Source organism: Acipenser ruthenus, chromosome 14 (genome assembly GCF_902713425.1).
Source record: "Acipenser ruthenus chromosome 14, fAciRut3.2 maternal haplotype, whole genome shotgun sequence".
In the NCBI taxonomy this organism is placed as follows: domain Eukaryota; kingdom Metazoa; phylum Chordata; class Actinopteri; order Acipenseriformes; family Acipenseridae; genus Acipenser; species Acipenser ruthenus.
The window spans coordinates 9,426,351-9,438,414 of record NC_081202.1 but is presented as its reverse complement, the minus strand read 5'-3'; the positions used below and the strand labels follow the sequence as shown (position 1 = coordinate 9,438,414).

Genomic DNA, 12,064 nt, shown 5'->3' with positions numbered 1-12,064 from the left:
AGAATGAGGTTACGAAGCCAACCCTAGTTATATATACACACACACACAGTACGTCTGTCAGCAAGAACTGCTAAAAACAGTGAAGATGAGCCTGTCAAAAATGTCTTTACTTAAAGATTTTATGGTGGAGTGTAATGGAAATCCAAAGTGATATAAGTGTTGTTGCATTTTTAAGTTGTGGATGCTTTACAGAATCATCTCAAATCACAATTATAATGTCATTATTATTATTATTATTATTATTATTATTATTATTATTAATTTAGTCGTTGTCAATTATTTTTATTATTTTCTCCCAATTTAGAATGGTCAATTATTTTTAGGCTCAGCTCACCACTACCACCCCTGCGCTGACTCGGGAGGGCGAAGACGAACACACACTGTCCTCCAAAGGGTGTGCCGTCAGCCGACCGCTTTTTTTCACACTGCGGACTCACCACGCAGACACCCAAGAGCTATAGCGTCGGATGACAACGCAGCTCTCGGGCAGCTTACAGGCAAGCCCGCAGGCACCCGGCCAGACTACAGGGGTCGCTGGTGAGCGGTGAGCCGAGGACACCCTGGCCGACCTAGCCCTCCCTCTCCCCGGGCGGCACTCGGCCAATTGAGCGCCGCCCCCTGGAAGCTCCCGTCCTCGGTCGGCAAAGGAATAGCCTGGACTCGAACCCGCGACGTCCAGATTATAGGGCACATCCTGCACTCCACACGGAGCACCTTTACTGGATGCGCCACTCGGGAGCCCCCCAATTATAATGTAATTAGAAGGTAAATCTATAATACAGTGTTCCAACTGTAACGTGAACTGCACGTGTTTGTGTGTGTGTGTGTATATATATATAATGTATTTTATTTTACGTGAAAGAAAATGCCTTCACAAACATATTCTTATTTGTCTATACTTCATTTATGTACAATGGCTTTCTAATACACAATGCAGGTTACAGTTTTTAATAACTCAACTCTTACCTAGTTTCCAAGGAAACACAAAACAGACACTTCCAAGGACAATTACAGAAAATATTTCAGTAGTTCCTCACAACAAAAATTCTTAAAAATGTCAAGTAAACCTACCAGCAACAAAACAAATATTACTGTATCAGTCATGAAGAGTGTGTTTTGTTTATAGTAACACAGTAGTTATTTCACACAATTTGTAATAAACTTGAGAAATCCAATAGACACTAGTTTACCCCAATTAAAAGTTTAAGCAATAAATCTGCTATCATTAGTAAAAGATTTATTATAAATATCCCGATGAAGTGTCGGCAGCCAAAACACTGATGCACTTGACCTAATAACCTCTTGAGAATATAGAATGCAGTTTTGATCAATACTACTCCATGTAAGACAAACATATGCATCAAAAGCCATAGGCTGTATTTTTTCATAAATGTTTCCCACCAAGCTGTAATTCTGCACCGTCTGTTCCTAAAGGCCACAATGTTTATAAATATCACCATTGTTAGACTGGTCTGTGTTTTATTCCCAAGCATTGCGTGGAAGGCAATTGTCAGAAATGTTCAAGAATTCCAGAACAATGTACACGTTTACCTCCTCTAGAGCCCCAAGATCTGAATCCAAAAATGTAATTTTGCTTTTATTCATTTGTAGATATTTGACAAAACCAGAACTTTAAAATCAAACCACCACGCAAGATTGGCTGGAAAGAGATACATGCAGAGCTGAATAACATTAAAACCCTTATAAACGCTTTCAGAATGAAGTGACCCCAAGATTCACTCATTAACAAGGCTTCCTTTTGTAAAAAGGTTCACAATCAACAAAGCATGGAGAAAGATCAAAAGGGTCATGTCTAGGGAAAACCTAATTATAACTGACATTTCCCATCTTAAATGGAAACTCTTCAGAGAGGCTGGTGGTCACTACTTGGCTTTATAGCAAGTGAAAGACTCTAGTTGCCTCTAGTTACCATTTTTACAGGGAAAGTATGTCGTGGCTAAATGAGTGTTTGTCCAGCCACTTTTAAATCTGTGTAACAGGGCAAGCAAGGAAGGGGAACAACAAGCAAAGGTGTTTGAGCAAGACACTTTTTAACATGCAAAACATGTTTTGAACAGGCACCCATAGAAGACTGTGAAGTAAATAACTTACTCAAGAAATTCAGTGATGTACTTGCGACTACACTTGGACCATGACCATGGGCTTGTGTTGTAGTTGAGTGTTGGGGCCATGACGTGGTATTGATGTTTCACCCCAGCTTCTTTGCATTTAAAACTATCGTCATGAGGGATGTTAAACCTACAACAACAACAAAAGTAATTTAGAACAATCAATGTTACTGTAAAAACACTGTACATAATATTTGAGGACCACGTAAACATGCAGATGGACAGGAAGATATGTTGTGGATTTTGCTTGAAGTCATAAAAACAACATGAATAGAGAGGCAAAACAGACAATAGTGAGATAGTCTTATGAACAGTGCTATTCTTTAATGAGTCCACTGTTCCCACCCTTCATTAAAACTCCCATGATGCAGTTGTTGACATTACTGTCTATTTCATCATATTGTGTCGAACCTCCTCTCACAATGCCCCATGTAAATCATACAAGAATTTTCCACATTACACACATTGGCCTTACAAAGCACATGCATTGGATGACAGATTTATAAATGCAGAATGACCGCAGGTGGGCCTGTTTCACCCCCTTTCTTATTAAATATCCTGTTATTACTGAAAAGGCATCTCACTAGTGCAGTCGTACTCCAAAGTGTTCTCCCTTTTCTTGGAACGCAGAATGCGGGTAGGACACCACCCCCTTGTTGCTAAGCTGTTCATTTAATCGTCCAAATACTTGTTGGACGGGAGCATATACTGCATCGAAGGTCAAACAAAAGCATCAAGTCGTATATGAAACAATCCTGTATTTTTCCAGAGCGAGTGAGTGCAGTGTTTTTATTACATAATATGTAACCGCTAACACAGACCAACAATCTTGTCCCTTCCCCACCACAGATTAATTTCTCTGGAGGTAGCAGTGATACTGGGCTTCAGAGAGACTTAAGGGTTTAAGGGTGTTTTTTTGTTCAGTAACTGTGAAACATGTCACTTCCAGGTTCCCATCTTCATGTCTTCAAAGTTTCTTTGTAATTGCTTCCAATATATTTCAAGGTATTATCTCAACCTTCTTTTAAGCGGGTCTGAGGGCTAGATTCAAGTCATTTCCATGTATTACTTCCCTATTCCTTCACTCCCTAAACTTGTGCAAGAGCAAGTCGTCTCCAGACTGTCTGTGCTGCTCTTCTCTTTTGTGCAATGGCTTTTTTGATGTAGAGTCCTCATGCCTCTTTCTGAGGTCGCTCCTAGTTGGGTCTCGTTTGCTTTTTGATGTCTGTTTACTTGAAACACTTTAGTACCTAGATTTTTTCTATAGCTTATCACATTACTTTTTTTTTCCTTTTTTTTTCTTCAAGATAAAAGAAAATGTTAAATTCCATAGGGGTCCTGGTAATGACAGAAGGGTTAATGAAAACAGTCCTTTTAAAACAGCAGCAATCACAAGATATAAGTAACCAAAGTAGAACAATTTAGAGGCTTACTCAAATCCTACTGGCAAATGTCACCGATAGATAAGTGCTGATTTAGGTTAAAGATAAGGAATACTGCCTGGACGTTGTTGAAGACTTCCAGAAATATCTGGCATCTACACAATCTACACTATTCCTGGAACCATAAAACAAAGTGCTTCATTCTCCTTTAGGGTACAGTGAGCAGAATGATCCTCAAGCCTCGTATGGGGTTGGTATTCTTGTGGGAGGCTTGCTAAGTGGAGGAGGGTTACAGTTTCATTTTCTAATTTCTATCCTGCTGGATGCATCGTTTGCCTTGTACAGTTCCACATTCTTTGTTAAATGCCCTGGCAAAAAAAAAAAAAAAAATAGATTTGACCAATCTGAACTGTGGAAAACTACAAATGGTATTCAACTAAAAGTTAAAAAAAGGGATTTACCTTTTAGTTAGGCTTTATCCACGGTAGCTGAGAACAATATATCATATTAATGAAAAAGCAATTAAACTGCTTGAAGAAAACTTGAAAAAAGATGTATGAAGTGCAATAATAAGTAGCACTTAGTGTATAAAGCTAGGTTTGTTTCTCTCTCAAGAAAGGGTGACAATTTCGTTTTTATAGCCTACATTACACTAAATTATTTTTGACATATCCATGGCTTGGTTTGCATGCGGTTTAGAAACTCCACATTCTCCATTGTCGTGAGGATGTGACATAGCACCCTCATATCACGCACATTCCTCACGCTATAGGAAGCGCATGGCCAAAACATGGGATGGCTAAAAAGGGTGGGTAAATCACCTCACGCTTGAAAGCTGTGCAAATTGACTAAAAACTATGTTGTGTGCTAACAAGTTTGAAAGCCATACCATAACATGAGACTTCATCCATTACGATCCTGTTTGCGACGTAACTTCTATATCACCTGTGATGCTGGATTGTAGCTCTGTTCATCGACTACCATAAGGATCAGAATTACTGAAGCTACCAAAACCTTGTGTATATTATATATGTATGTGTATAATTATATATATATATATATATATATATATATATATATATATATATATATATATATATATATATATATATATATATGCAGTCAAAAAGTGTTTAGCAAATAATACCTGGATAGTACAAAGCGCTCTCTTATGGAATTGTTGGTATTGTTTTTGGTATTTGTGTAATGCTATGTCTGGGTTTTTGTTTCGTTTCCCTCTGTTTTTTTTATTTAATTTTTTTGGTGGCTCAATGAGGCAGGGTGCACTTGTGGTGCTTCAACACAAACTAAAAACTTCATGGAAACCCAGTTTAAGAAAGCTGCACGATATTAGTAGCCATGCAAGGTCAAATTGGAACACCGACAGAAATATTTAAATATACCCTCCCATATTTTAATATTAATTAGCTCATTTGAATTTTGAAGGAGAATTTCTCTCCATAAAACGAAAAATACCTGTAAACCTTAATTGTCCAAAAAGTACTACTAAAATAGTATGACAGTTTTTTTTATATATTTTTATTTTTTTATTTTAAATGTGATTTTCATTGTTTAAACAAAATAGGAAAAAAAAACCGGTTGTGTGACCTTCTGAATCAACAACATACTTTGGTTAAAAAGCTACAGTTGGAAGTTTTACAGTTGAAGTCTTGTTTCTGAAGGAATGTTTAGGTCTGTGGGAGATCAGAATGACTGGCATTCCCATCTATTGAGAAGCAAACACAGATCCCTCTTACTTAACCTGAAAAGCAGGATTATGAGTGCTCATTAAAGTAATACTATCAATACAGAACTGTATACATTCAATTATTTATTTGACTCATTGACATCAAGTTTAACAACCAAGTAATACCCGGTCAAATCAACCTTTGATTGTAAAACCATTCAAAAGAAAATCCTGCATTTACTGTGGTTCCTGTCAAAACTACCATACACCATGTTATTTGTATTGTTGGCGATTATAAAACATTACAGAGCTCCTGCTTTTTTCACAATAGAATGAGTTACAAATATGGTGAATTTATGGTTAGGCCAATGCCGACAGTACATTATGACTACTGTAGTTCACTGTTTTCAATATTGCAAAATTGTAGTGAAAATGTACAGTTGTTTGTGGCTAGGCTTACAGCTGGAAGGACTGGGAGATATGGCAGTCAGCTCAATGTCTACTATAAAGTGTCTCAACATCTTTTGTACAATAAACATACAGTATTTTACAACACGCTGCTGGACATTTTACTGCAAGGTTTTTGACGATTACTGTGGGTCCTTTGGGCCTTTAGACTCGTGCCCCCCAAGAATGCCTTTCTTTATTTAAACTAATTAAACAAAAGTATGATATTTTAAAAGAAGCAGTACAACAAATGGTTCAGTAATCAAAAATGTTCAGTTTTGTCAGGTTTTTCCATCTTTTTGGAACTTTAATTATATAACATTACAAATGTGAAATGACAGACAAGCCACAAGTTCAAGTGGTAAAGATTACTGGAGTTGAGTCTATAATTTAACAGGTGTTTGTAAAACCAAAAATATATATATATATATATTATATATATATATATATATATATATATATATATATATATATATATATATATATAGAGAGAGAGAGAGAGGAAATGTCTGCATTTACCACATTTACTATGTGTGGCAGTATTAACTCCTAGCTAGGCTAGGCATTCACTTATCTGGGCAGAGTAAAGTTAATATTTAATTCCAACACTGGAACTTGAAGTGAACTTCTCATGGCCCATTACCTGAACACATCATGACTGAAAATACAGTACTTGTCAACAAGTACTTTCGACCCCTTTTATATTTACTCTTACATGTATATGCACTTAAGGATGACAGAGCAGGAGAAATTAATATAAAGTGCTTTAAAGAAGGTCTCATTTTAGCATCCTGCCAAAATTATTTAAACCCCATGCATTTTAAAGTACCCACTGCTAAATATTTAATTCTCTCTCTGCACAGGGTTTCTGTTTTTGCACTCAAAAAATATCTCGAACCTCAATAGCTCAAATGTCTCTATATGTAAAACCCCTCTCACTCCCTGTGTATTTAATGTTAAAATGTCCTTTTTTCCATAAGTTACATTTATTTTGACTCAAATTATATTTACCTGTTAAACCCCCTTTCAGTAACCCATAGCATGCACTTTCTGACACCCTTCTGCATCCACTATGTCCCAGTGGGTCAGTAGCCTAGCAACTGTGCTGTATTGGACCTGGGACTTTTACTTTTTGTTTGGACGTTTCAAATATATAAAATCGCAAATCCCAAAAAAGACAAATTAAAACACCGGCACCCAGAACCCATACAAATACAAACAGATTTAAATCAAGAACAAGAGATGCAAAAAAAAAAAAAAAATTACATTATTTATTTATTTATTATAATTATATATATATATATATATATATATATATAAAGCCTGCAATGTTATTAGGTTTTTCATTATTTTTTGCACCTGCATGCTTCTAAATAAAAGCCTTTTGTTTTGCAGTTAACACAGCCATGGGTATACTTACACATGCCCCAGCTCATGTGCAATGGTAAATGCAGCACTAAGACCATTCTCTTCACTAAGGGAGCAGCTACGGAAGGGATCACACATCGTACCAAGTTCAGCTAAGCCTGCACAATGAATATAGGACAGGTTAAACAAACATCTTCCTGAAAATGTACGTTGCTGTCACAAAAACAAAAGCTTACACGGCTAATATTTAACATGCCCACTCTTAGGATGTTCTTCGGATGTGTATTGCTTTTCACTTTTTAATATTATAATAAAAGTGACTTGTCATTAGAGCACCAAATGAATAACAATGGGATGCTATGTTGTCCTATGAAAGACAGAACATAGCTTCCTTTGCAGGGAACAAGAAATCAAAACACAATAACACAACTCGCTTAGAAAGATAAATCACAATCAGGTAGCAATGCTGGTCAAAACAGACTTTTGTTCAGTATTTGGTCTCCCAACAGCGGAAAGGCTTTAAAAATCAGAAATCAAGAACTGTCCACTCACCTAAGGTATCACACTTGTTCCTTGCTCTGCAGATGTCTTCCCTGAAATAGGAACAACTCAATTAACAAGCACACTCACATAACATGCAGCTGTGTGAATTTTGCTTCCCTATGCACATATTGTGCCAATTCCATATGCAAAAAGGTGCACAATATGTATCTTAAATTACGGTACATATTTAACTTTTTTTTTTCTGACAGAGAAATATGGCACGATATATTGTGTACAATTTATGAGCATGTCCCGAGTAACAAGGTGATGGATGGATTGTGCCGTTTCTATTAATAAACCTTCTGAAACTGACATGAAAGCAGGCTGGGTATGTGCACATAACAGATCCGTTATGAAACACCTGACAGGAAAGGTAATAAAAAGTACCAAGCAGCAGGAAGACAAGTGTGGTGGATAAACAGTTTGCAGCTAGATACTGGACTGTTTTAAAGTCAGCATATTACCCCTTTGAATGTTATTGTTCTCCTGTAAGTTCAAATAACAATACCTGGTGAGGAGAACAGCTGTGTCATGGTGTGAAGGATGGGTGTCATCTACAACATTCTGTGTTTGCTGCCACACACAAAAATTGTGGAGGGTAGTTGCCGCATTGAAACTGACAGAAGGTCCTTCCTATCCAAAAAGGAGACAAGAGAACTCCAATTCATCTTCAGACATCTTCTGTGCAAAATTAAATTTAAACTCTAATGGAACTTGAACCATGTTGCTGGCTTCTACCTTACCTGTTCATGGTGGACAACAACTAATTTCACAACCATAATATTTATAAGATTTCCAACGCTTGGATCTCTGTAAATTGCAGCCACCTGGAACAATATGAAAGACAAATAATTATTTAAAAACCTTATGTTTTCTAAGGGGTGACTTGTACAAAGTATAACTGACAGAGGAAAATTCAACAACTTAAGTGATGTTTGATGATGTTCTGTGTTCATAATGTATAAAGCAGCTTTTACATCCAGGTTTTACCTAGATATTACTGGCATTCACATCCGGAGTGTCAAGTTAAATTAACTCTACTTTAAGTACTCGGTTCATTTACAGTATGTAAACTGGGTTATGTGAACATCATTTGTATATGGGCTACTGTACAAGTAATCTTCACTCTTTTGCACAAAACACTGTTCAAATATTACAAAGGGGGGATTGATTTAACATGCCTGTTTGACACCATAGGGTTCTTGGTGCTATTAATCCTTTAAGTCCTCACAGGAGGAAAAAGGTTTTAAACAAATATTTGAAAGCGTTATAATTGTGCTTGATTGTGAAACTGCGGCTTGGCTTAAGAACAACTAAGTATTTAACAGTAGCTGAACTCCCAATGCAGCTGCACTAATAAAACCTATCCACCAAGTGCTTTTACAGGAATAGAAGGCAAGCCTTCCTTTCAGGAAAGGCTGTGGATCCCCCACCAGTTTTATTATGGCTAAACAGATATGACAGGAATTCATAAATATATATATATGTCTAATATTTAACAGGCCAAATATCATGAAGTGCTTTTCTGCCACTAATCTTAGCAAGAAAGTATTGGAGTTTACAAGAACAGACAAACCATTGCACACTTAAAAAGTTGAGACATCGTTTTACTCGTTCATTCACTGCCCTTGGCTATTTCAACCCCCCTGACAGGAACTAATTAGCAGACTATACATATTTTGCTTGTCATGCCTTCATAGGGGATCTTTTACAAAGTTCAGTTAGGAAGGCCCCTTTGTGTAAATGAAGACAACACAAATAATGCCATTGGTAGTAATGTTTAGAATGGCTTAACATACATCAATGTATTTCATTTTAAGGTGTTTTGCTGAAATAGTAAACAATACAAATGGTTAAAAGATCTGCTCTAGGTTAACCCTACAGTAGATAGACAATGGAATTGACACTTGCTGTTAGGTCAACATTTGGGGTCAATATATCATACCGAGGGAAAACACCAATAGTATTCATAATCTAGAGTTAAATCACGGCATCATTATATCTGCCTCTTAATTCCATACAGGCACAACAATAAGGTATAACAGAGCCCCCCAAATATTACAGGGCTTGTATATACAGTACTCATAATTAAACACATTAGATCTATGGGTTAGTCATATATTTTATTGTATATTAACAAATAAAACACAAAAATAAAGTTAAAAAAAGAAAGACTTTACTTACTACTGACATAAGTGTTAGGATGTAGTGCTCCAAGTTTCGCCCATGATGGTGTACCATTTTGGCGTCTGCAGTTACCATCACTTCCACAAACCTTGGATATGACAAAAATCTCTTGTGCCGTGAATGGGATCCATTATTCATGTTGGATTCGTGGCTTGAAGACTGTTCTGAATTCATGGCTTCATGTATAGAATGCAGATGCTCTCCAATACTGTTCTTGTTCTGAAAATTAATTTGTTTCCTGATGTTCGTTTCTGTCAACAAAAAAAAAAAAGTGACATGGAATTTATACATTAATTGTATCACAGAAAGTAAGGATAACATATACCCATAAGGAATTATATTGTAATATAAACTAAAACAATTATGTATTTGAATATACATTAAAAATAAGATTCAAGGATTCAGTTACAAAAAATATATATGCTATACAAAACAAGGAAATGTGTCATAAGGTTTGATTGATACAACGTAAGGAAGTTAAGCGTTCCAAGTGTTAGTGTATACTGTAAGCTTGTTCAATATTAAAGGAGGGACATTTTCCCCAGACATTGAACATGTTTTTGAATGCGAATTCAAAAATATGGTTTCCATTTCAAATGCATATGCATTTGAAATGGAAACCACAAATGTACTGCAGTCTAAGTAATGAAACATAACTGCTGCTTTTCAAAGATTTATATCCAACTCATATTCGTTACACTGTAAACTGAAAAATTCACATTAACCCAAACAAACCCCCCCATTTCTCATATTAACTGTAACACAGTGAAGCTTCTGAGCCGTGTTACTTAAATTACAGTGCATTCTACTGATGTCATAGCTTACAGACATTGTCACTGTCATTTTCACTCAAGGAAATGAAACTGCGATAACATCAGGAGAGGAAAGCTGCTTTTTGTTTAGTGTTGAAAATGACATTATAACTACATTAAACTGGGTTTGCCGGTAAAACATTTTCAATATATCAAGTAATTTGTGGACTCAGATACCACAAAACCTTGTTATAGTTGTCTTCATCGGCCTCAAGGCTGTCTGCAGTAAAACACAAGCTTTTGAAATTGGCATCCAGTATATTGGTGTTAGCTACTAATCTTTGCTATAAACAATTCCAGCCAGCCATTGGTCTGTTGGTAACTGTTGATGCTGTGCATATTTATTGCACAGCATATGAGAGGGTTTCATTGTACTTTTAAAATACCATTCTAGAACAGTTCATGCAATTCATTTACAGGCTTCATCGTCCTAGTATCTTGTTTCTCATCATTGTTGATGTTGTATGTTCTTCAGCTATCATTGGCTATAAAATTCAGTACATGAGGGAAATGCTCTGCTCATTTACACCTTCTGAATTTATCTTCACTACGGAGTAGTTAGGGTTCTAGATTCTTGACCAGAGGGTTGTGGGTTCAATCCCAGGTGGGGGACACTGCTGCTATACCCTTGAGCAAGGTACTTTACTTAGATTGCTCCAGTAAAAACCCAACTGTATAAATGGGTAATTGTATGTAAAAATAATGTGATATCTTGTAACAATTGTAAGTCGCCCTGGATAAGGGCGTCTGCTAAGAAATAAATAAAAAAAGTTTGATTTCTAGGTTGGTTTAAATATAGCAGCCCAGCAACATAAGTCATAACCCTACATAACCGTATACCAAACTGAAAGTAGAATTAGGCTTGACTCTGCATGTCTGGAACATAGGTCCTTGACAGTGACACATGTCAATACTACACAAATCAGATTAAAGAAGCAGGCTATTGCTCTTTGTAATCCTTTTAAGTGTCAGAGGAAAACTGATGTACATGCTTTTCATTCTACAAAATAAAAACAACTACAACAATACTGATACTTCTTTAACCCAGGGTAACTCGGAAGAAATGGAAAAAACGTATTCCATTTAGGTTAGGTTAACTGATACAATTTGCTGGACCACCATTGCTGTATGTTGAATTAGACCAAAAAAATAAATTAACAAATAGGATGCAATATATAAATCAACACTGTTGTTAGAGGCAAATGGGTTTGAATGTTGCCCTTCCCTACTCGCTTCCACAGTGGAAAAGTACATACAACAGACAGCTTTCAGGAAACAGAACTACATCAAGTGCCTACTCCAAAGAAATAGCTATCGTTTTCACTATAATGGGTTACCTCAGGCAACTGCTTCAGACGGTGCCGTATCTACTGAAGCCCATTACCCTTTAAATGTTTGGGGACATTTACTGAGCTGATCGCCATGGCTTTATCTCTCAACAAGATAATGACATAAAGAATGCTTCAAAGGTCTGTGGTGATTCTCTGAACAGGAAGGATATAGAGGGTG

The 12,064-nt window shown here is 36.4% G+C and overlaps 1 protein-coding gene across 2 annotated transcripts in view; it reads right to left on the bottom strand.

The window, feature by feature from the left end:
• LOC117419906 (A disintegrin and metalloproteinase with thrombospondin motifs 20-like) overlaps window positions 1–12,064 on the bottom strand; it is a 93,900-nt gene that overhangs the window by 59,251 nt on the left and 22,585 nt on the right. For both annotated transcript variants that reach the window (XM_058985752.1, XM_034033269.3), the window contains exons 4-9: window positions 9,741–9,994; window positions 8,300–8,383; window positions 8,065–8,189; window positions 7,566–7,606; window positions 7,066–7,171; window positions 2,113–2,259 (exon numbers count right to left, since the gene is read on the bottom strand). In XM_058985752.1, coding sequence (XP_058841735.1) covers window positions 2,113–2,259; window positions 7,066–7,171; window positions 7,566–7,606; window positions 8,065–8,189; window positions 8,300–8,383; window positions 9,741–9,994 — 757 coding nt within the window. The remainder of the gene's footprint in view (window positions 1–2,112; window positions 2,260–7,065; window positions 7,172–7,565; window positions 7,607–8,064; window positions 8,190–8,299; window positions 8,384–9,740; window positions 9,995–12,064) is intronic.